This window comes from Platichthys flesus, chromosome 15 (genome assembly GCF_949316205.1).
Source record: "Platichthys flesus chromosome 15, fPlaFle2.1, whole genome shotgun sequence".
Classification (NCBI taxonomy): Eukaryota; Metazoa; Chordata; class Actinopteri; order Pleuronectiformes; family Pleuronectidae; genus Platichthys; species Platichthys flesus.
This window is the reverse complement of record NC_084959.1, coordinates 5413059-5437748: the sequence shown is the minus strand read 5'-3', so window position 1 is coordinate 5437748 and position 24690 is coordinate 5413059. Positions and strand designations below refer to the sequence as shown.

The 24690-nt window shown below is 42.0% G+C and overlaps 2 protein-coding genes and 2 long non-coding RNA genes across 11 annotated transcripts; 3 read left to right on the top strand and 1 right to left on the bottom strand.

Annotated features, from left to right (window-relative positions):
* The first annotated feature begins 5061 nt into the window (after window positions 1-5061).
* LOC133969142 (uncharacterized) lies at window positions 5062-11554 on the top strand. Its single transcript, XR_009924182.1, has 2 exons — window positions 5062-5392; window positions 10861-11554. It is a non-coding gene; the product is annotated as an uncharacterized LOC133969142 (long non-coding RNA).
* Window positions 11555-14190: 2636 nt separating this feature from the next.
* On the top strand, window positions 14191-16041 carry LOC133969483 (trafficking regulator of GLUT4 1-like). Of its 2 annotated transcripts, XM_062405999.1 has the most exons (3): window positions 14191-14707; window positions 14898-15024; window positions 15114-16041. In XM_062405999.1, exons 1-3 carry the CDS (start codon window positions 14306-14308, stop codon window positions 15122-15124), a joined length of 540 nt encoding a protein of 179 aa, XP_062261983.1. In that variant the 5' UTR covers window positions 14191-14305; the 3' UTR covers window positions 15125-16041. The 2 variants fall into 2 exon arrangements, with proteins under 2 accessions (XP_062261983.1, XP_062261982.1); XM_062405998.1 differs by lacking the exon at window positions 15114-16041 and having other exon boundaries at window positions 14898-15038.
* Window positions 16035-24161, bottom strand: LOC133969482 (Golgi SNAP receptor complex member 1-like). The gene is made up of 9 exons (XM_062405997.1): window positions 24069-24161; window positions 23163-23274; window positions 22749-22821; window positions 22166-22273; window positions 21994-22085; window positions 20932-21006; window positions 17210-17239; window positions 16865-16947; window positions 16035-16533 (listed from the first exon to the last, which is right to left on the bottom strand). The coding sequence occupies exons 1-9, from the start codon at window positions 24094-24096 to the stop codon at window positions 16409-16411; spliced, it is 726 nt and encodes a 241-aa protein (XP_062261981.1). The 5' UTR covers window positions 24097-24161; the 3' UTR covers window positions 16035-16408.
* Window positions 17611-20171, top strand: LOC133969484 (uncharacterized). 7 transcript variants are annotated; one of them, XR_009924205.1, is made up of 6 exons: window positions 17611-17625; window positions 18744-18856; window positions 19060-19115; window positions 19585-19677; window positions 19797-19898; window positions 20059-20171. It is a non-coding gene; the product is annotated as an uncharacterized LOC133969484 (long non-coding RNA). The 7 variants fall into 7 exon arrangements; XR_009924207.1 differs by lacking the exon at window positions 17611-17625 and adding an exon at window positions 18165-18179 and having other exon boundaries at window positions 18744-18838; XR_009924204.1 differs by lacking the exon at window positions 17611-17625 and adding an exon at window positions 18165-18179.
* Window positions 24162-24690: the final 529 nt, after the last annotated feature.

Sequence of the window (24690 nt, the reverse complement as noted above, 5' to 3'; positions counted from 1 at the left end):
TGGAGACACAAGAGGTAAAAAGACTCCAGAGACACATCATCAGATAACTTTATAAACACAAATCAAGGAGACACAAAAGTGTGCAAAACAACTTCAGAGACACAACAGTACCACACTAAGCAAACATAATCATAAGGCAATACAATATTATCACAAAATAGACACAAAAGTACCATAGGGATGTAACAAAGAATCACAATAAAACCTCAAGGTACCATAAAGACACACAAAAGTATGCAAAACAACTTTAGGGACTAGAAAATACCACAAAAGGAGATAAAAGTACTTTAAAGAGGCACACAACAGAAATACCACAAAAAGAGACTAAATTGCAGAGAGAAAAATATCCCAGAGAGAGAAAATTAACACATAGACACAAAACTATGTCAACGTGAGCAGTTAAGAATTTTTTTTTAAATTGCACTGACTCAAAAAACCCACAGGAACACAAATGATTATGGAGACAACAACTACCACCAAAAAAACACTAAACAAAAACAAAGACCCCAAAACTACCACAAACAGATACAGGATGGGGTTAAAACTACAAGGAACTGAAACAAGAGACACAAAACCACGACAGAGACTCAAGTGTCAAACGGAGACACTTGTTATTTAAATATTTCAGGATATATGCTGAGGGATGTGGGGCCTTTTGCATAATTTTATAAGTATCCCATTGAATATTATAACTCAACAAAATGAGAAAAGTGTTTGTCTTTTGTAACTTGTAAACACAAATCCCCACCTATCCTTATATGTTGTTGGTCTGGCCTGCAGAGTCACAGGGTTTTCATCTTAGGCCTGTTACCGTGCTGCACTTTATAAAAACCTGACTCGACTGTTAAATCATAAGTGAGGTTTAGGTCACCCTCTGTAATTAATCGACAGCCGCTCCCTGGCTGACAGAAAACAGATTGGATCAATCCAAACAGAAAGTTTCCTCTGCCTGCTTCCTGTCGTCACAGTGCGAATACATATCTGTGCAAGCCAGAACACGTGTGATCTTTAAATGAAACCAGAGCAGGGAGAGACCTTTTAGGCCCAAACTATTTAAAGCCCTGGAAATGAAACTTGAAATTTGGGCAATGTTCCTTCAGTCCCTGATGATACTGCTGATGTAGAGGAAGCTGGACGGACATAGCTTTGAGCTCTAGCCACAACAATAAGGACCAGGGAAGAGAGGATTTTCAGTGCACACATTAAGATTAATAATATCCACTACATATATTTATTTAATACTTCATTTCATTATTCTCACGGCTTCTGAGTAAATCATGTGGGGTCAGCAGAGGTTTCAAGTTAGACAATGTGACTTAAATTAAAAAACAAGAAACAATACAGCATTCCTTCATGAATAAAAATATAAATATAAATATAAAGCATCACACCTCACTTTTATTATGTACCATTGATGAAGTGTTTCCAAAGAATTCGTGCGAGTGTGGGTTTACTAATGTGCAAGGAACTGAAAATGATTAGTGAAACTGTCCTTTCAACTAAGTGCCTCAGGATTTATATGTGGCCACTGACAGCATTCACAGCACGCAGCCTGGTATTTCCCAGGGAGTTTCCGTCCTTTTCCTGTACCACAGAATCCAGTCCCCCACTGCTTCCTCTCTGCAGTAAACACATCACATACCTATGTACACAAACACACACAAGCAGATTGTTCAACGTATGGACATTTGAAGCAGAGTTTGTGACTTTTAATCAGTGGAAACTAAAATGGACTCTCGTGTTGTGTCTGTTGTTGAACCGGTGCGAAGAAAAAGCCTCGCTCTGCATAGTTGAGTCCTTTCATACGGTGGCAGAGACTTCTCACACAATCGCATAAACGGAAAACACAAATGCAAAAGTGACAACACATAAACAAAAGCCACTCAATGGAAACACAATTTACAACTTGGAACACCCAAAAAAGGAAGAACTGTGCTTGTTTCTTTGTCAACATCCGTTACCGCTCACTTCCATTGTAGTCGTGTTTCCGTTTTGTGGCTTTTGTGGTTGTTTTAAGTCTTTTGTAGTTATGTTGTGGCTTTTGCGGATGTGTTGTGACTTTTTCGGTTGTGTTGTGGTTTTTGTGGTTGTGTTGTGGCTTTTATCGTTGTGTTGTGTCTTTTGTAGTTATGTTGTGGCTTTTGCGGTTGTGTTGTGATTTTTTTGGTTGTGTTGTGTTGTGTCTTTTATCATTGTGTTGTGTCTTTTATGGTTGTGTTGTGGCATTTTGTGGTTTTTGTAGTTGTGTTATGACTTTTGTGGATGCGTTGTGTCTTTTGTGGTTGTGTTTTCGCTTTGCATTTGTGTAGTGTTCTTTTTAAGCTTGTGTTGTTGCTCTTTTGTCGTGTGGTGGCTCTTTTGTAGTTGTGTGATCACTGTTAAGTTTGTGTTGCATTCGTACCTTCAGTGATTCAGGAAGACAGAAGATAATGCTGAGTCATGGAGGACACGTCACATTTATTCCTGCAGAAGTGACAAAGGTCACAGTGACACGCAGACGTGACACAGGTGTTTTCCGATCCCTGATCTTTGTCATAACAAACTCCACAAAAGCCAAATCTGATGTTCACACATTTCTACAGGAAAAGAATGAACATTCACGTCCAACACAAGAAACATTCAGCTCCAACTACTACACGTATTTCTATGTTCCTGTGACCTTTGGCCTACAATAGTCTATTTATTCCACAGGTCATGTGATGGGTGGCGTTTGAACCATGCCCCAGCTCACGTCTTGTTCTGATGATCTTGCGAGTCATGAATGTCGGTGGGGGGTGGGGGGGGGGGGGGGACAAGTGACTTGCACACTTCTCCATCTGGTGCAGTCATCAGTACACAAACAGATCTTAGGTTTCAGCGCAAGTGAAATGGCATTTCATACAACAGCTCCACAGCTTTTGCAAAACATGCAAAATATGTTTTAATTTGAAAGAGACGTACATGAACATGAAAGCTCCGGGAATTTCAACCCGGACGCTGTGAATGTTTTACAGAAGTGGGTTCAATTTTACCGGTGTAGTTCCAGTCATCATCTGACACCGAGTAGGTTCTTCTGTGTTACATATATTGAGTAACAGCTTGTCTTTTGAGCTGCAGCTTGTCTTTTCCTAAATGTCAGATGGTCATTTTCATTATCCAGATCTTTTACTGGGGGGACGGCAGGAGAAGTTCCTGTAAAATGTCCCAAGCAACTAACTCGGACATTTGCTTTCTCATATTCAGCTCACACGGGCAATTTCATGAAAATGTCCAAAGTTCTGTGCAAAAAGCTTGGGGGGGTTATGTTACATCACTGGTTCATGTCCACCCTCATAAGTAGAGGACATAGTGTGGGGTTGCTAAGCACTGAAGGTCACAGGTTACCATCTTTCTACAGACACAACATCATATGTCTGTGTGAGGAGGCCTTTAAAAACAATAACACACAAAGAATTCAGTGATTTATCAAGGTCAAAACCAGACGAGTAGTTTTAATTCTTCCTGCTTCACATTCAAAATAGAAAAGGTCACAGTGAATTCACCTTGTGGTAAATATTGTGTAGTATTGGCTTTTTTTTTTTTTAAAAAGAAGGCAGGGGAAGAACAAAACGTGGGAATGAGACAGCGGATTTGTTCTGGTGTGGATTTGCTGTGTCAGGTGACCGGGTGAGGACGCAGCTTCTCAAACTGCAGCGAGCTTAAAGCTGCAGAGTGACGGGCCAGAGAGAGAGAGAGAGAGAGAGAGAGAGACAGAAAAACTGTAGATCGGCCGTACAGTCCTCGCTGTGTGTGTGTGTGTGTGTGTGTGTCTGTGCGTGTGCGGGTGCGTCAGTGTTTAAAGGGTAACAAGTTCACTTCGACCTGCTGATGTCCCTGGAGGCCATTTGCAGACTCTTGTGCCGTCTTGACACAGTGCGACTTCTGTGCAATTAGAATCAGGCTCAAACTGACACCTGAAGAGCAGCTTTGTCAGCCGGACCCATTCAAAACATAATTTCACTGTGAATGTCCACACTTCATGGTTCTCTTTCTCTCTGGGACTTGAGGCTGGTTGGGATTCAGGCCTGCTGCTGATGTTGGTGAATTTGTTTCATGACTTCAGAAACAGTTTGGTTCCCGTTCAGCTGCTGAGTGTCAAGACACAAATTTCCTTAATTTGGAAAGATCAACATTATTTTTGACCCACACGACAGATAAACAAATGATGCTGAGACACAATGAAGCCAAAGTTTAGCCAAAGTTCAACGTCCGTCACTTAAAAAGGGTTTCTTGTGTTGTTACTCATGTGTATTTGAACGATTGTAAATGTTGTAGATCTTATCATTTTTCTCCTGCAACCTAATTTTTTATTTTATTTATTTTTTGGTGAACTGGGCGTATAACCTTTATTCATTTTTTCATCTCAGCAGCACAAACTTTTTCTAAATAATCCTCCTACAGTATTTTAACAAAGTGTTGTGAGTGTGGAAACCAATTTAAAGTCACTATTTTAATTGGTAACACACACATGAATTATGTTTGTTCAAATTTTAATTGACAAGTTATGTTTATTCTTTCTTTATCTCATTGTTATTATAAGTATGCATACTGTCTTTGTCTGTTCATCCTTGTGTTTAATTGTCTTTATAAACTAAATGCTGTTAACATTACCACCACCTACAAACACATTAGTTTTATTTATAGCTTTTCTCGTCTTCATTGTTTATAGAGATGAACACACACATCTGGAATCACATCCATCCATATGAGTCATTGACAGGAAATAAACATTCAAAACACAATATGAAGGAACTTAACAAACAGGATTAAATAGAGAACGAATGCAGGTGAGAGGTTGCAGCGACAATAAAGAAAATGACCAAACATATATTAATAATTATAGTTTTTTACTGCTTTCGGTGTTTGGAGGGGAGTCGCCCTGCGTGTGCACGTCAGGTCCGTGCCCAGTCTGACGTGCTCTCCTCGTAGGTGCTGACGTCATGACGCTGCCAGCTGATCGGAGTGGGAAACCGGGTGTGTGTCTGACTTGTATGTGTGTGAGTGTCTGTGTGTGTGTGGGTGTGTGTGTGAGAGAGAGAGAGAGAGAGCGAGAGAGAGAGAGAGGCAGATAAAGAGAGAGAGAGAGAGAGAGAGAGAGAGAGAGAGAGGAGTGGAGCAGGAGTTGGGTAAAAGGGGCTGAAGTCCTGCGTCTTCTACTCCGCCGCCGCGAGGAAAAGTCTCCTCAGCGCCACAGACCGAACCCGGGGCCGAGCCGTGTTTTACACCGTCAGTCGTTGAGTCGGTGAACCGAGCCAACTGACAGCGACACACCCTGCCGGAGCTCCGGGACTCCGCCGAGGAGGAAGCCCCGAACTCCGCCGGGTCCGCCCTGGATGAGCTGTCGGCTGCCCGAGCGACCCGGCCGCCGGTCAAGGTGGGGCTCAGTACTTCAGTGTGTGTGTGTGTGTGTGTGTGTGTGTGTGTGTGTGTGTTTGTCTCTGCCGGCGAAATGCGTGTTCCTGTCCGCATGATCTAGCCCGTGGCGGCTCGATGACCCAGTTTGCGTGAAAACGGCAACTGGGAATCATCCCTGACACGACTTCACGAAGTCCCACATCACCTCTGCAGGTCAGATGTTAGTTGTACAGCGTCAGATTGTCGAGGTTATGGATGTGATGTGATAGGAGTTGAGGCTGAAGGCCTGTGTGTATGTGTGTCACATCATCCAGGCCCTGACACTACAGGATTTACAGGCAACCTAGAAATGTGACATTTTGCCAGCATAACCTCTGAGCTCCTGCAAAGATTAAATCCCAATTCAGATCATTGACAGTGTGAAACCGTGGGCAGAGACTTTATTAAAGTGTTGCATGGAGTATTCCACCAATGGCAATGAAGAGATGAATGAAACCTGCTTAATACTCAAGATAATATCCACATTAAAACAGATACAGCCCGTTTGTGATTTACAGACTTGTTTTCATGTTCTATTCCAAATCTATTATATGTTATAAGAACATTCAGAAAAACCACAAATCTGCAGCTCAATCTTCTAGAAATGTCGTATTTTTAGACCGCGGGCACACGTTGCAAGTTGAGGTCTGCACCAGTGGAATCCAATCTTGTCAAAATGTGTCCGTGTTCAAAGCCTCTTAAAATCTGCTGAGCTCATACCAGGCCCGAGAAATAAGCCCGAGCTCGAGTAAGGGATAGGTGAAAGTGTAGGAGGAATATCTGAGGCCGAGTGTTCTCTGAGAAATGTGGTGATACCAGCAGTCGCCTGGCAAAGCCGGAGGATCCTTCCAAGGAAATCATTACACCAGTACGTTTATAGAAGATGTTTGTTAGAACCAGTAAAACATTCCTGGAGCGGATGACGTAACAAAGTATTTAGGCCTCCCTGTTCACCTCTGGCTCTCCTCAACTCGTACGCAATCATTTTACAGTTCTACCGATACAAACTGAAGCTCCATGAACGCATTTAAAAGCAGAGTTAAATTAAGTTAGTCTCTCTACGGGATGCATGCTTGTGGGGGAGGGAGGGAGCTGTCATATATATTACATCCAGGAAGCCTGCCTTATATAATTGTACAGCCAGAGTTCAGTGCACCGGTTGGAATGCTCAATAGGCTGTGTCACGAGCTGCATTTCTGCCACTGCAACCCTGGAGTGTGACATAAGCCACTCCGTCAGTGAGGATCACATGGCCGTGGCAGGGTGTCAGTTAGAAAGCAACTCCTCCAGTCGTCTACATGCGTTTGTCCTGTGTCCAGGCAGAAACTCAGCAAACCTCGCCCCGTGCCGTGCCGTCCCCCTGCCTGCGTTTGCAGAAGTGAAGCCATTTTGCTCAACTTGGGTTACACCCTTCATTCCTATTGCGTGCCTTGTCACGGGAGGATGGGGCAAGAAGGGATGTGTTATGTAGGTTCAGTCTTTTCACAGAAAATGGCAGAGACTGCCTGAGGACGGGCTTACAGGCCTTGTGTGTTAAACCCCCTCTCAGGATGTCATGAATTCCGAACGGTTTCCAGTTATCAAATAAAAAACGGTCGTGGTTATCTCAGGGTTAACGTGAGATGGCCTTTTAAAGTCCAGCGAGCAGCAGAGCGCTGCACTAAGGTCAGAGTGTTGCCAAAGCCACCGCCCTTTCCCTGTCTTTGTCCCCATTCCCAGTCTGAAATGATCAGTGGTTATTGCAGACTACAATCTGGGGCAGTAAACACTCTCCATGTCGGCCACACCCACAGCCGGGGAATGCACCTGAACTGATGTATGTCATTGACGCACAACGTTTAATTATCATGTGTGAGTATGCAAATCTGTATCTGTGATAAATCTGTAATTCCTCACATATTTACACCAGGCCGCGGGTGTAGGTTTCTTATCTCATCGCCTGCTGCGGTATTCTCACACACCGGCGTCACCCGGTGAATGAAGAGACCAAACAAGTGGTCACGAGGCACAGGAAGATGTCCGTCTGTAACTCTGACGGGGATCTGTCCGAACCACCCTCCATCTTAGACACTCTGTTTTCTGCTCAGCTTCTATAGGAGTGCGCTGCCTCTGCCTATATATGTTCCGTGTTACACAACGTCAAGCTCCCTTGATAAACAACTTCAATTATTTTCTTTGTGCATGGATCATTCACACCCTGTTTACACACCATCACTCCTATTTCTCTTGGACACGCACATCCTGGCAATTCCACTCCAGCGTGTCTTTCCTCTTTCTTACCCTCCCTGTCGAGGCGGGGCGTGCACGTCCACGGCCCCAGATAAGCTCAGTTATTTTGTATATTAGTGAGGTGTATTAGTGTATATTAGTGATTGTTGTCTCTTTTTACACTGTTGCCCCCTTGTATAAAAGCCTGTCTCAAGGCCTTCCACACCGGCTGTCATGTGACTCTATCTGCCTCTCTCGCTCAGTCGGGACAGAATGAAAGGGTAAGAGAGAGGGGGAGGTGTGAGATGCAAAAAAAAAGAAAAGAGGAAGGCGAAAGGGAGGTGAGGGTGAACCTAACGGTGAAGCCACGTCCGCCTTGTCTGGTGTGGACCAGATGTAGACGAGCACACAGAGTGGGGATGGGTGAAGGATAGAGGGATGGAAAAGGAGGGGTGGAGGAGAGCGTACGAGCCCACAGCAGCCGGATGGAATTTCTAACATACGCAGCTGGAATGTCCGGAATGCAGGACAGTCTGATCTGACCAAGAGAGAGAGGTTGGAGAGGACGGACGAGTCAGGAAAGACTGAAAAAGAAGAAGAAGAGGAGGAGGAGATATGGGAAACAGTGGCACAGCTAAAGGGTCTCAGGGTTCAACACTGGCCGTCATTGTGAACCTAAAGATACAGAGTCCCCGTTTGTGGAGGCAGTGACACGCTATGGAACAAATCGCTAATTCAGTTTCAGTTTGAGGTTGTGGTAGCCTCGGTCAACAGTTCGGAGTGTCACTGGTCCTGTGTGTGGCCAGAGGACTTGTACGTCTTCCTGCCTGAATACATTCATACACTAGCTGAGCGCGTGTGCAGCCCTGCGGGGGGGTGGGGCGCCGGTTCACTGTATAATTCTGCTAGGAGGCAGCATTTCTTTTAAGATCTGCTTCCGGCATTTTTTTGCAACTGACAGTGAAAAAACGGACAAAGAATCAGTTTATGAGTCATCTTCAACATTTCAAAACATCCAAAGGTCATGAAATCTGGTCCAGACACACCCAGGGAGCCCAGATGATTCCTGGTTATCTGGTCGATCCCCTGTTATTTCCTCGGTATTGCCCTAAGGCACCTGTCTGGATGGCAGTATCATCCAGTCCGTTGGTTGGTGCACTGCTTTGGTCCAGACCCGAGTGAACCACTGACTTTCAGCCAGGTCCACGTTTTCTCTCGTCTTTGTCTTTGATGGCTTATTTACTCCATTAACTGTTTTGATTGTGCCAGCAGATATGTTTGACTTGTGTACTTGTGTTTTAAAAAAATGTGTCCAATGTTCAAAAGCAGTTAAATCCCCAATTTTTGTTGAAGATAAAAGTAAGTTTAGTTTTGGCCGCCTTTTAATTTGGACCAATTGGCTTTACACGTCTCTGCTATAACTCCGTGACGTACGACGAAATAAAAACGCACTGCTAGCCATTTAGCCGATGTTCCATTTTTTCTCTCCACCGTTTGTTCTTAATGGATCATGATTATTCGTCCCCATTTGCTGCTCAATGTGAATAAAACTGTAGTGTGTGTGGAGGCTACAAGACAGAAAGAAACTGTGTATGGACGCCATTTTGGAGTCCAGTATTCAGTTTCATAACTCTCTCAGATTTTTTTAAGGTTTATTAGACTTCAATCTGATTTTGAAACAAGTATAAATATGTCACTGGTAGATTTCCTAATGTTTTCTTTTTTTTCAAGAATGTAGATCCAGTTAAGGGCATGTTTGTGTCACAAGTCAGAACAGGCAGTCAAACCATCTGCATGACTCACCCATTAAAAAAAGACTGATGTGTGTCAAGTAGATTGAATGTCAGGAGGCGGAAGGTAAATCACATCAGTGTTTTTCCATGTACGCTTCAGATGAATGATCTGTTATATACGTCTGAAGGGAAATGACTCTCCGACACCCTCAGGATGACGCTGAAGTAAAATGCAAACTAAGTGTGAGACAGAGTGATTATTTCACCCAGCGGCAATGTCTGTAAAACCTTCATAAGTCTGGCAGATTGTGACCCACCCCCCCCTGCTGTGCGCCTTCTGCAGGCCACAGGCCGCTCGAATACCTGAGATTATTCTGCTTCTCCTTAGCGCAGGAATGTGCAGCATGTGTTACTCATCGTCAAGCGGAGAAGTGGAGCATGTCCTCAATGTCCTCGATGTCTCCGGATCACCGCAAGATTACATTCTTACCTAAGGCAAGAAACGCACAAACATGCTTTTGTGCGTTTGTCTTTATTTTTATCCCGTACACGCTATATCCACTCTGTAAGACACTGGATTGGTTAACACTGGAGTGTAATTCATTTAACAGTTACAGTAAGCTATAGCAGCAATTCAATAATTTATATATAATTATTATACAACAATTTCAATGGATCATGCGTACAAATAAACTCCCTGTTTTATCCGTAGAATGTATCAAAAAGATCTATTCCTAAAATGACAGAAACCATCTATTACAGAAAGTATTTAATGTGTGTTTTGACTTTTTAGTTTGGTCCATGTGCCATCTACTAACATGGAGGAGGCAGGGTTTATAACCTAGACTGCAGCCAGCCACCAGGGGGCGGTCACGATGATGTGGCTTCACTTTCAAGCACCTATCATGTCGTCCATCTTTATGTAATGTGTACAGATAACACATTTTTCAGCATAACAAGTCTTACATTTATTTTACATTCTGGAAAAACCCAATAAATGATTGATTATAAATCATAAGTGTTTTTTTCAAAATAAAAGTCATGCTAGCTGCTGGGATGCTGTACTTCAGCTAGCACGTGGAACATGACGGTGCTAAAAAAAAATGCCGAGGAGCAAATCAAAGGAGGACTTCATCCGGGATTCCAGGATCTTTCATGTGAGCGTTCCTCTGGAGGCCGGCGTCGGATCCGCAGAACCGGGAGAATATCTAAGAATGTCTCGCTGGTGCTGTGAAACATGCAGAGGCAGAGCTGAGCTGCCGATGCATGCTTCCCCCTCTGCTGATCTGACACATGATCCTGTGTGTATCTCTGCTGTCGTTCTTATAAATCACCTTGTCTCACCCACTTACTCACAGCTGATCGCACACGCCACTGCACCCACTTTCTGTGTGTGTCTGTATTTGTGTGTGTGTGTGTGATTGGCTGCAGGCCACCTCGTACCCACGCTACGAGCAGAGAGTTTAGAGGGGAAGCTAAACTGACTCTTCTTCTTCTCTTTCTGCAGGAATCTGTGTTAGCAGAGGAAGGGAAGAGGAGTCGTGCCTCGTCCCCCGTCACCCCGGGCTGTCTGCTTCGAGCTCTCACGCTCACTGGTCGACTCCCAGCGCCTCCCAGCACCTCCCCTCGGCCCCCGAATGGCTGACGCACAGCAGTTCTTCACTGGCGAGCTTTATGTTCCCGTACACATGCTAAAGCTGCCAGCTGAAGAACTGTTCTGGTCAGCCCTGCCCCGGACGACTCGAGGAGAGGAAGCTGACAGCTGAAAGTTTTGGTGGTGGGGGGGGGGGGGGGGACTGAGGAAGGAGGCAATTTCACAACACTCAGTAGTTAAACTGGACTTTTACAACCATTGTCTATATTCATGTGCTAATGAGACGTAAGGTATATTTCACTTTAGTCAAACTGGTAAACTGATATATTAACCCTGGAGTTCATGTACTTATGTCCTATTCATCTGCTGTAATGTAAGTTTTTTTAAAGTTTTCATGTGTGTTTTGGGGCAAATAGTCATTTCAAACCTTCACATTCCTCAGCTAATAATTTCCGTCCCTCAGTCTCGTATTCATTTGTATCTTCTGTGATAATAAACACGTCTTGAGAAATCCTAAATGTGACGTTGTGAACTCTGGAGAAACTTTGTTATTGTTCATGTTTTGTTTTTTTGTTGCTTTCAATAAAGACCAAAATATTTCCTCAGACTCTCGGACAAAACTGGAAACAATCGACAGTTAAAAACATTGCCAGCTGTGACTCTTGACCAGAAATGAATAAAACAGAGGCACAAAAAGCCAAATGAAACTGTGTCAATCCATTTTTACTTAAAAGAGACGGATCTGCAATAACTTCATGGTTATTATTATCTTTAATCTCCACATAAAAAGTAAATAAGCTGATGTTTAGTCAGGGCCACATCCAGTTCCACTATTTTTACACACAGGCCAGATATGGGCGTCTTCTCCTCTGGGCCTATAGGAATTATCAGATGCTGCAAAGGGCGGCTCAGGAGGTAGAGAGGTCTGTCCACTAACCAGAAGATTGTTGCATTGATCTCAGAGGATCAGGCCAAGATACCGAACCCCACAATTGCTCCTGTATGAGGAATGTGTGATAGAGAAAGTGCACATAAAGTGTCTGTGGGTGAATGAGGACCATTCAAGGGATTCCTTCAAATTTAGAAGTCATATAATCATCATACTGGGAGTCAATGGCATTTATAGAAATGCTTCTTAGTTTATTTCTTCAATTGTTTGAGCAGTCCAGAGATATTTTTGTAAATCAAGGAAAAAGTTATTTTTCAGTCGCCACCCACTTTGCACTACATTTAACTTTAGAGCTCGTTTGCAACTCATTTAATTTTCTGAATAAATGTTTTTATTCAAGGGGAAGCTGAGGCAGAACTGGAATGGGCCTCGGTGGAGTTGTCAAAACGTCCACTAGATGGGGATCTGATCTCTAACTATAAGGTTTAAAAAGGGAGCTAGAATCTGACTGGATTATTATCTCGTCGTGAGGATAAACACGGTAAAGAATCTCTGATCTGGTGAAATCGATCTTTAATAAAAGTACAGTAAGATGTAAAAATATTAAAGATTATATTTAACTGTCTTCATCCAGTGATATTTGATATGTGATCATATACTCAACCTATACTTTAATACAAACAATTTTTACCAGGACATGTGCAGAAATCTTTAACACAATAAAATCACACTTTGTTTAAATCAATTATTTCACAGATCAGTGTTTTTCATATAGGTGCATAATGGAGCACTGGACATAATGGAGCACTTTCCAGTGCTGGGTTGTAACTGAGTACATGTACTGCATTGACGTATCATATGTTCAGGTACTCCGAGTGGTTCCTTTAAGATCTTTAATGTATTTGTACTGCATTACACGTACTTGGCAGCTTTGATAACAGTTGCTTTACAGATTTTACAAAACCAACAAACAACCTTTTAAAATATATCATCATATTAACACAGTGCTTAAAATAAAGTAATATATAACCAGGCCATTGTGCAGCTTCACCAGCTGCATCATTTAAAGGCTAATCATGTATGAATGCATCAATATTTTAATACTGTTACATTCACATATAGGCCATTTTTCTTACATTATGAACGTCTTTATTTCTGATGAGTATGATACTTTTAAATAAATCCCCTTAAAATCATTCTCCTTTTCAACAGTGAACAGAAATGGTTAAATACATGTAGTGGAGGACAATGTGCAATATTTCTCCCTGAAATCAGGTTGACTGTATAATTGGCACATGAAATAAATAGAAACATTAAAGTTAAGCAGGAGCCAATTCAAAAAGCTACTGTCACACTCACATGGGCATTTTTTTGATTTTCATGAATATCTTTAGTTCTGATATAAGCCTACATTTAGCCAGTAAGAATTCAATACTTTAAAAGTAAAGTACAAGAAAACTTTCTCTTTTCATTTGTTAAATCAAACATTTACCCGTGACTAGTAAATACATATAGTGGATGGAAAATGCAACATTTATGAATGAAATGAAATATAAAGTAATAAAGTAGTATTCAATACACTGTAAAGATCATAAGGGCCATTTTATCTTAGTAGTATAGATGTATCTTAGAAGTATCTTTACTTCCGATACCCCAAGTACATTAAACTAATAACACTTAAACACTTTTAAGTAAATGATCTGGAAACCTTACCTTTATTTTTAAAATTCCAGTCTTTACTAATAATCAGTTTTCAGATAAAGTGGAGGGAAAAATATCGATATTTGTCCCTGAAGTGAATTAAAGGAGCACGAAATAAATGGTCATATTAAAGTACAAATTCTACTCAATCCAAAGGGTATTTTGGATAAAGTAATATGTTTGGGCAATGAAATATTAATTAACCACTTTATTGTGTCAATGGGTGAAGAACGATGAGCGTCCTGTGTCCCTCTGTAGCCGCTGACCCCCCCGTGCGTAAATGGAGAGCTTTTACGCGCCGGGTCTGTTTTGCTCCAAGAGACGTATTTGCAATGTCACATCGATCAGCCTCGCGTCGGACGCTGGGGATGAGCCGTTCACATGTGAGGAGATGCGGTAATACTTCAGAACTTAAAGAGAGAGAGAGAGGGTGAGGGAGAAAGAGAGGAAGGGAGGGAGGGAGAGAGAGAGATAGAGGGGCGGGGGAGGATGGGGAAGGCGAAGCGTGTCAAGACGCTCGCCGTCAACTAAACGTGAGAGGGACCGAGACATCAATAACATCGAGCTCATCAATAAGACATTTGGATGGAGTTAGACTGCTTAATTAAATAGGTTGCCTTGAAGGTATTGGTCTCTCTGAATTTAGAATGGAGAAGATCTGAAGGAAGACTCCTCAGCATCTCCATCCACAGGACAGCGGCTCCATCCCATACTCTCAGAGACGCGCGCACACGCACTCACATTATAAGACTTGCTTATCTTTCCACGATGGCGATCAACACTGATGCCGCCTTTGGGAAAAGCGCCCTCGGCGAGAGGGAAGTTTCGAACCCCACCGACTTCCAGGACACGGAGAAGCTGCTGGGCGCCCCCACCACCGAGCCCAGCGGGCAGAGCAACGTCAAATCCTGCGACTCCTTCTCCCTCAACATCCGAGGGAGCATGCATTCCCTGGACTCGGAACAGATCGGACACAGGTCGCCGATGAAGTCGGGCTCTGTCGGGCAGCTGACGGCCCCACCCAGGTCCACGTCCCGGCTGAGCCTGGGCCCGCTGCCCTCCCCGGTGCCGCCCGGGTCTGCGCCCCCCACCTACCTCTGGCTGGCCGTGCTGTCCTGCTTCTGTCCCGCGGTGCCGCTCAACGTGTGCGCCCTGTGGTACGCGAATGTGGTGAGTGTTACATCCTCTTGCTCCTCCAGTTCCCATCATGATAACACAGTGTGCACTATGGTTGCTCTGGGCTTTAGGTGCTTGGGCGTATTTGAACTTATAAGCTCAAACACTACAGGTGTTTTGCGCCTATGTTGGATTTAAATAATTCATAGTTAGTGACTTCCTTTCGCTTCTCCTTCCCCATTAGTCCAGGTCTGTTCTCACTAGTGGGGATATAGAAGGAGCCAGGAAATATGGGCGTCTGTCTATGCTGCTCAGCTGTCTGGCAATTCTGATGGGTGTGGCTGTCATCATCTTCATAGTGTTTACAATAGGTATGAAAAAATAATAACGTGGAAAGCACACACTCACAATGCTCAGGGTGAAGCTGTGTAACTTTATTTCTGCCTTCTCTTTCTATCAGAGCACCAGTAGTGAACCGTGGGATGGAAGGAGTCACAAAACCGACTCCTTGGACTTCACCTGATCTCAAATTTGCACAGAAGAGAGAGGAAGAAGAAAAGGAGGATGAGGAATGAAGACCAAAAAAAAAAGGAAAAGCACAAATCTGAGTTGAAAACAAGCTTACGAGACTCTTGATGTACAACTTGTTGCTTTTTTTTCTGCTGAAGAGAGACAGAAAGAAAAGAAAGAGGAGAGAAGTCACAGGCTCACGTCCGTTAACCCCACAAACTCAGGAAACAACGGCAGGAGGATGAAGGCTGCACGCTGTCCGCTCAGCACCTCTTGCCAGAGACCGGAAACAGCTCATAGTCTGAACTGGTGGTGCACTGACGACTCAGACAATTGGATGATTCTACATTTTGATTATGAGAGCAAAAAATACATATAATAATCACAAGAAGTAAAAAAAAAAAACTATCGTAATAAGATTTGCGTGTGATGTGAATAGCAGAAGTCCTCAATGCACCTCCGGTCTTTGTCCCAACATTTAACTTCTGTAAGCACTAACACTCCACTTTTCTGTTCGCCACAGGATGTTACACGGGTAAGATGATTTCATACAGCGTTTACATAAAGCTCATGTACACAACAACGCCCCCCCCCGCTGCAGTCGTAGTGTGATCTCTTGCTTCGCGTGCTACTATGTTAAAATGAACTGACTCGTGTTTTGGACTCTACTGGAACTGCCTGGATCTCTAAACCTCATTATGTTTACACTATACTGCAAGATCTGAGATAGGGGCTGCTTCCCCCCCCCCTTGTATGCACTGTTCTTGGCACTCTGATGTTGATGTTTATACATTTATACTGTATGACTGGTTAACGTGCCATAATTCTGCATGTCTGAAATAAACTTGAATGAGCATGACACACGCAGGAGTGAGGTCGTCGTCTTTATTTTGGTCAGGCACCGTCGATAGCGTATAACAAAAGTGCGGCATGAACGGCACACCATGCCAGTAAAATCTTATTTCATACATTTATAAAGATTTAAAAATGACAACAGGGCACAAGCAGCAATACAGGAATTTCAAGAAGAAAACGTAAATTGCAGAAAATAAATAAAACTCATCAAATCCTCACTTTCAATTAAGACTTAATGTGATGGACTTTAAAATGTCTTTCTTAATTGCTCGTTTAAGGAAAGCAAATTACAATAGAAGGAGACATATACAAAGATATATAAATACAAACAGTTGGACTGCAATGAATATTTGAAAATGAAAGTAAAAGGCGGCCAAGTGAGCGAGTGAGTCAGTGGAAAGTGTAGAGCAACAGGAGTATGGTGCAGACGCCGATCACCCCGCCCAGGATGAGAGAGTCACGCCTCTTGCGCAAATTGATTTTCTGGATGAGACCGTTGATGGCAGGGAAACGATCTGAGGGGCAGGGAGGTGCGGTGAAGGAAAGATAATTAAGAAGTCGGGCTTCCCTCGCTTGTAGTGAGCAAGAGGCAGAAAGCAGTGAGGGAACATACATCAGCAGGGCTCCTCAAGCAACCGGGGGGGGGGGGGGGGGGGGGGGGGGGGGGGGGGGTAGGACAAATGGAGCCTAATGGTAAAGTCTACTGCGTCACACAGGCTGATATCCCTGCATAGCATCAGCACAAATCTGTGCAAATGTCCTGATTTCTATTTTAGTAAAAGACAGTAAAGATTTCCGGGTAAAGAGCAGATGAGGAGATATAAGTAAAACTGTAAAAAAGGATACTGGCCAAAGTTGTAACCCTGGTTTGAATGGACTTCAGCATCCCACGCTGAAAGGTGATGTTCTCTTTGGTCGACATGGCGATACTGGATGGAGAGAAGGCACGAGGGATTAAAACGAGGGATTCAGCCGTCGTCACCACATCACATCACGTTTTATGTTTTGGGCAGAGAAGCGAAAAAGTAAGATGTTACAATGGCGTCTTTTTAACAGATCTGAATGGGCTGTGTTTGTTCAGGGTGTGAGTCTGTGTGTGTGTGTGTGTGTGTGTGTGTGTCTGACTGAGCTGAGTGAGTGCGTGAGAGTAAAAGGGGAGAGGAGGAGAGTGAATGTGGCAATAATGCTCACCTTATTGCACTGTCAATAAGCCGATCGGAGCTGTGAGTAAGAAATGGGGAAAAAAGGACAAGCTGAAAGACACTGAAACGCCTTCATCCCGTTCACAAACAACATTCTGATCTGATTTGAACCGCGCTGGAAAATGTTTTCTCCTGGATTAAACAAAGGAAAGCCTGTGCATGAAACCACACGGCTCTTTTGTCGATTATCATAAAGGGAGCACTTCCTCCTGCGAGTCCCGGGAGGCAGGAGAAAGTGCTGGTTAATGGAGGATTCTTTAGAACGGCAGACTGATTGGTCAAATCCGACCCCGTCTGAGCAGAAGCACGTTTCTTCTCTACAACACATACAGCGGATGAATATAGGTGCGTTTAAGCAAGACGGCAGATGCACAGCGTTCACGTCAGCTGCTGTTTACTGCTGAGGTGAGTGACGGAGAGAAAAATGAAATGGTCAGCGTTCAGGGCCGAGCAGAGCACACACAGGCTGCACTGTGCATCCTGGCTGACTCGAGCGGAGACAAAGAAATCAATACTGTGCTTTACACTTCATTCGTCTATCTGTCCACCTCTTCTACTTTTTATCTACTGCTGTCCTCTGCTCTTTCTCTCCATCTTTCATTAGCTGGAAGAGCCCACGGCTTTTTGTATTCAACTTGTACTTTCATACGTGGAACGACCTCCCTCGCTCACTGAACTGCACGCTCATCTCATCCCCTTTGCATCAAGTTTGTAAACAGTAGTATGAAAAATACGTTTCCAAGGTCTGTCCTGTCACTCTCCTACTTCTGACTGTGCCCCTTCCTGGCTGGGGGGGGGGGGTCCCCTGCTACTTTCAGACATCGAATCCTCCTGGATATCTACAGACATTAAACTAGGACGTCAGGCGGATAAAGTCTGACGAAATCATGGAGCGTGAGCGTCTCACTCCGACATTTGCGTTCACACATGCACCTCCTGGAAGGACAGCAAAGTTCAGTGTATGTACAGACCAACACACACACACACACACACACTTGTATATAGTGAGTCCATTTTTAGTTAGTTTGGGTGTTTTTAACTTTCATTATTTTTATAAGAAATGTTTAGCCTTGACACAAATACTTTCTATTTACTAATGTTGCCCAAGTATAACTTTTGCCAACGTCTACACTGCCAGAAACTGTGAAACCTTCAACTTCGCTCACTACTGATAAGGTGACGGTGGTCAGTGGTATCAAGTTAATTATTAATAAAAGTCCCAAATTCCTGGTTGATGATTTTAATTTTTTTTACCTTCTTTAGAACCCTGGTGCCCTGAGATAACTTGAATATATGACAATGATTTAACGTTAATATAAAACGTTGTCTGACAGTCAAATTCATTGTGAACCGATGGACCCCCAAATGCACGACAAAGATCATTGAAACACGCAACCTCATTGATAATCATCATGCTTACTGTCAGTGGACGGATAAACAAATATGGGAGCAAGTTCGGGAATTGAACCATCGAACACTTCTAATCAGTTCCGGGCACAAAACTTTCTTGTTTGACATAACAGATTGATCGGAATCAGACACGTGGGACGGCCGAGTGTTTCCCCCATATATTGAAGACGCCCAGCTCACAGCAGAGGACAGAAGACTGAGACTAGAGGTAGGACCAAGACTCCAGGTTTGTCATCTGCAACACATTTATCTCATTTTATATTTTCCATCTTAAATTTGAGATTTTTTACAGACGCTTATACTTTGTGTTAGAGTAAGATAATCCAACTTTTCAATTTCAAATAAGGGAAATCCCCTAAACTCTGGATAACTGTTCAGGCATTTTATCTGAATCCGTTTTAATAATCATTGATTCTGCTTTCCTCTTAGAAATTCGTTGCTTGTCTGGTTTCGAGTTGGAAAAATGTCACAAAATACTAACTGCGGTACGTTTTCTGACGACAGAAACTGAACAAATTATCAATTAGCAGATAAAATCTGTCGGTATGATCAACGTTCATGTTTGGCGCCATGAACACGTTTTATTTGAGATTAAACAATGCAGAAAATATGCTTTTGTTATGATATTTTACACAAACGCGTTAATTCTAAAAATGATATGTCTCTATATATAGATATGTGTTTTCTTTTTATATATAGCCAATTTATAAAAATTTAAGGCAAAGGTTAAACTGTGAAATATCAAGCCTCATAACAATGCTTCTTCATAAGGGTTTGATAACAATTTTATAATCGTTGCCAATTTTGTTATTTTTTGGCACTAAAAATTTCAAATCGGTCAGCCTCTCCTTTTGACAATTGCGCTGAAGTTGGACGTAAATGTTTAAACAGTGTGAATTAACTTTTCTGTCAAGTTGTTTTATCGTCTCTTTCCCTGACCACACCTCTTTACAGGAGTTGGGCCCAACAGTAACCAGGGCACCATGAGTGGCAACACCATTAACCCGGTAAACAGTGGAACCATTGGATCAGGGAATACCATAAACAGTGAGTGGTTTCACATGTTTCTGAGAGGGTTTGACCAATTTATTATAATTATTAATTAATATTATCGTCATTTTTTTTGGGACTTTACTCCTTCTCTTCAATCTTCATCATTCCAACAGCTGGACAGCAAGGCCACGTGGGAATTGGAAACGTGACAGATATTAATGTCGGAACCAACACAGGACTCATTGGTTCAGGATGCAATGCGATCAACAAATGAGGTGAGAAGAAGGATCAGCTTTATTTGTCTCACAGCACAGAGTAACAGATGTGTGCATATGAGATGTGTGTTAATTTTTTTCCTGTGCATTTGTCCCTGAACAAATATATAATATATTTTCCCATCGTTGGACTCACCATTTTTTTGTTTCCCCCTTTCAGAAATCTGCCCTCCGACAGAGTAACTCAAATGTTGTTCACAAAGTATTAAAGATGGAGGTCATCATTGATTTGAGAAGTATTGATGATAATAAAAACAACATATAATATCTGAATTCTGTCTTTGGTTGAATATTTACTACATTTTAGATATCCGTTTAATATCTGACCTTCCTCGTGATGCATCAAAACAATGAAGCAGCTATTTTGAATCAATAATCATGTGTTTTAATAGCTTGGTTTTTGCTCAGGATTTTCTCAAGAATAGAAACAGAAATAAAAATGAAGGTTCATATCTGCTTAAGGTAGCACCAAACACTTCGGTATGAATAAATATATATAAATGTCAATATTATTATTGATCTAACAGCAGCTAAAGTGATCTGTGAGGACAATATGCACTTATAGTCTTTATCTATAAAGTTAACTTGTTTTAGTCCAAATTTCAAGTTTGTGTTGATGTTAACATGTCCTTATACAGACTGAAAAACCAACCAGACATTAACTGTTAGTGAGCTTTAGAGCTGCTGGTAGGTGGATTCATCAGCTCTGCCAAGGACTTTATGTATTTACCCGACACAGTTTGTTGGTTAGTCAGCAGGATTACGCAAAAACTACACAACGGATTCCCGCAAAACCTGTTGGAGAGATGGGCCAAGAGGGAATCCAGGAATGTTCTTACTTCCTTTGACATTGAGAGATAGGGTGTTTTTTTATTTTCTCCAATTTCCTGAGGAATAATGAACGAAATATTTAGGGAACTGATAGTTATGAGTGTATGTGATTTGGTGCAGCTTGTTGAATTTAAGGGGACTGTGAGGCCTTGACAGAGGTATGCACTGAGGGTGTCATTCGAGTTTTAAAGAGATCTCTTACTTTCTGAGATGTTCATGTTCCTTGAGGAAGAGCTCGGTCTTTCTGTTATTCACTCCTGAGCTGCTTTTGTAGGACCTGCACAGGTAAACAGAAGCAAGAGAAACATTCAACTGATCCATTCATAATAGGAAAACTATAAGAATAATTGTTTGTGGCAGCCCAAATCTTTTTTTGATTGGTGACGCAATGTAGTTTAAATCTCTCTCAATTGGTTGCTTCATGAAAACGAACAACCCTCTGTAATCACATGCAAGTCTTCAGTCTTGATTCCGAATGAAGTATTTCACTCTCTCCTATTAACCGATGCCTGGGTGCTCATTATGCACTTCCTGCGATAAGGCTTTTAAGTGATTAGCTCTGCTTAAGCCACAACTCTGTCCTCCATCTCCTATTTACACTCCCTGTTTGGACTGATCATCAATTCATCTCCCATTATCTCCTCTGCCCCTCTGCCCCTCTCCTTCCCACAGCTTCTCCACACCTCTCATCTCAAAAGAAAAATATTAAAATTCACTTTCATCATTTTTGTAATCGGTCAGTCAGCATCAGCTCAGGACAGCGTGTGTACCTCCCTCTGGCCGTGCGCTCCCTGTCCTCCCCAGATGGAGCATTTCTCTGGTTCAGATGGGCCAGACATAACCACTCTCTCTCAGCTTCGGCTAAATGAAAGCCTTGTGGTTTGATTTACTGTAGAAGGCACTTACGAAAGATACCCCCAGAGAAAGAAAGAAAGAAGGAGAGGGGTGTAGAGAGGGAGGAGGAGCTGCGGGGGGGGAAGGAGGAGGAGGAGGTGCCTCGTTTTTACAGGATGAAACATGATAGAGGGAAGCAGGCTGTTAAGGGATGGGGGAATTCTGTTAATGACTGGACATTTCTGCCTCCTACTGGTGGAGGATAACACAGCAACAATCCACAGAAAGAGCAGAAGAGAATATCTTCTAATAAAATAAAATAAAATAAAACTCCATTTAGCAATTGGCGTTTTTCAATATTTTCTGACATTTTGTTTGCCAACAGTGTACAATATCTTTTATTATATATGTGTTGCATGAGGGGGCTTACTCAATGTCTCTGTGAACCGAGCCAAGCAGGTCCTCTCGCTCCCGCAGGCTGAGGAAGTTGCTTTTGGTTTTGTGGAATTCCTGATTGTAGTCCTGCAGGATACAACAATAAGAACTACAGTTAAAATACTGACAATGGCAGTAATAAGAGAAAGTGAAGTTATTGTGTGTACCTGTAAAATGTCTCTGTGTCTCTGTAGGGTGTGCATCAAAGCTGCATTATGTAACGAACCTCCCGGAGAGTTTGTGTATTCTGCCATTTTGTCATTGACCCCTGTAAGCTGCAAAATACAGATATTACATTTATATGGTTATTTAATATAACAATATATAAAACCTAAACATAAAGCAGCTATACAAACATGACTCTTATCCTCACAAGATTATAATGTCAGTTTAACGTATAACAATGTTCTATTAAACATGAATGTATTGTAAAAAAGCGCATTTGTAATAACCAGGAAGATGTAAAATAAAAGTACTTCTCCCATCATATAAAAACCCAAGACAACCGGAGAGCTTTGGTTGATGCTCTGTTTTTGTTTGAGTAAGAGTTTAAGCACTTTGAGCTGCTCTACAAATGATTTTATTATCATTAAATATAGATTTAATTACCTTTGATAATATTGGTACAAGATTAGTTCTGTTGCTTCTACTTGAAGCTACACTCAAGCTAATAATACTAATACAAAATGAAAGTAATACTATAATGACACTTATACTATGTAGTTCAATATGTAATGTTATTTGACTTACATTGGCCAGGAGCTGCTCCAGCTCAGTAGTCATGGCCACAAGCATATTGTCTTGAGTCGAGCCAGAATCAGATCTGATGAAAAGGAAATTACGCTTCATTAGGTCTAGTTATTTTTGTCATTCCAAGTATAAAAATGTAGTTGAATGTGTTTATGAACTAATGCGTCACACATACCCAGTTACTGGTACAAAATATATCACTCAAACATTGTGCAACAGTTAAATAGGGAGGACATTTAGGATTTATGATAGTAGAAGTAATAGTAGAATTAATAGTAGTAGTAGTAGCAGTATTGTAAGTATCGGATTTGATTTAACACAGGTTATTTCTATAAATATTTAAAGTGTATATCTAAGGTTAACAGAGGTCAGAGTACTTCCACACTGTACAGTGAGGTGAGGTTTGCTGCTGACCGGCTGTCTCTCGTCTTGTTGCTGCTGCTGCTGTAGCTGGTGCAGAGTTTACTGAAGGAGACCAGCTTGAGGTCCAGCTCATTCTCCAGCCGTCTGGCCTGTTTACGCAAATCTGAGACAGAAGCAGAAAAACATCTTGTATGAAACAAAACGATTTTCCACATCTAACCAAAATAGAATTTGTGTGTTTGTGGTAGTTTACACTCAGAACTACCACAAAGAGACAAATTATGAATACAAGACAAAAACTACCACAAACATACACAATTGAACACAAAGATGATGAAAACTACCACAAAGACACTTAAAACTACCACAAAGACACACACGATGAATACAAAAACACATACAAATACCACAAAGAGACACAGGATAAACACAGAGACACTTAACAATACCACAGAGACACACGGTGAATACTAGACCCAAACTACCACAAAGATGATGAAAAATACCACAAACATACACAAAGACACTTAAAACTACAACAAAAAGCAAAAAGATGAACACAAAAACACATAAACCTACCACAAAGAGACACAAACAAACACAGAGACACTTTAAACTACCACAAAGACACACAAGATTAACACAGAGACACATGAATTCACACAAAAAGCGTTACAACGTCTCTTCCAGTCTTGGGCTCCTCTTTATGAAGGCTCCCGGGGTTCCGCCTGTCTACACCCGGGTTCAACTCTCTCATAATCGGTCCGTGCATGTGTAACATCCACCAACAAGCTAACAGGTTAGCAGCTACACAATCCTGCTCTGCGCCGACATTACGTTAATTTAACGAAACCTATGACGGGAGCGTGTGAGTGTGTTTGAGCTGAGCCGGTGGAACAATCACACAACATGTGTACACACTCTTGTTTTACACTCAGACGCAGTAACACAACTTACCTTCCCAGTAGTCGCTGCTGGTCGCCATGTTTGTTTACTGACATGTCACCATCAACCGTCATAAGAAACAGCTGTCGCAAATATTTATTCCACACCATAGTGGCCTCTAGCGGTCATTGTAGGCAACTGCAGCGTGTACTGAACTGAATGAAAGATGGAAAATAACAAACGAGTTAAAACCCCAAATTCAAAAATCTCCCTAAAGTAAAAGGTAAATGAAGTTTAATCAGGAAATACATATTTAAGCAATAAATATAAAAGTGCTGGCAGAGGAATGCTCCTTTTCATTTGGTCATCAGTTCATTATAACAGTTAAAGTTTATCATTGTTCAAATCGGGCTGAGATGGAGCTAAGTTAAAAAAATTTAACTTCCAGGTTAAAACAAGTATTTTTTATTGAGAGTTAAAGTATAAATGTAAAAGCTGCAAACCATGCAATTTATATAAAAAATGACCTTGACAGCTAAAATACTTGAATCTTTTATTTTATTTTTTGCCCCCTCCCTATTGAGCTGGGAAATATTTTACCTTTATTTTTTTCTGGGCTACACTGACTGGATTTCACAGTTTACGTTTATATTCAGAAGATCATTTTTAAAAGACCATATATACCTGTTTTATG

Bases quoted from the DNA above. Each gene is read 5' to 3' on its own strand.
- LOC133969482 (XM_062405997.1), bottom strand. From the start codon at position 24,096: ATGGCGACCAGCAGCGACTACTGGGAAG. The intron at 21,007-21,993 runs GTAAGCCCCCTC...TTACCTGTGCAG, and splicing joins TCGGTTCACAGAGACATTGA to GTCCTACAAAAGCAGCTCAG. The intron at 16,948-17,209 runs GTGAGCATTATT...CTCTCCATCCAG, and splicing joins CTTATTGACAGTGCAATAAG to TATCGCCATGTCGACCAAAG.
- LOC133969483 (XM_062405998.1), top strand. From the start codon at position 14,306: ATGGCGATCAACACTGATGCCGCCTTTGGGAAAAGCGCCCTCGGCGAG. The intron at 14,708-14,897 runs GTGAGTGTTACA...CTTCCCCATTAG, and splicing joins CCCTGTGGTACGCGAATGTG to TCCAGGTCTGTTCTCACTAG.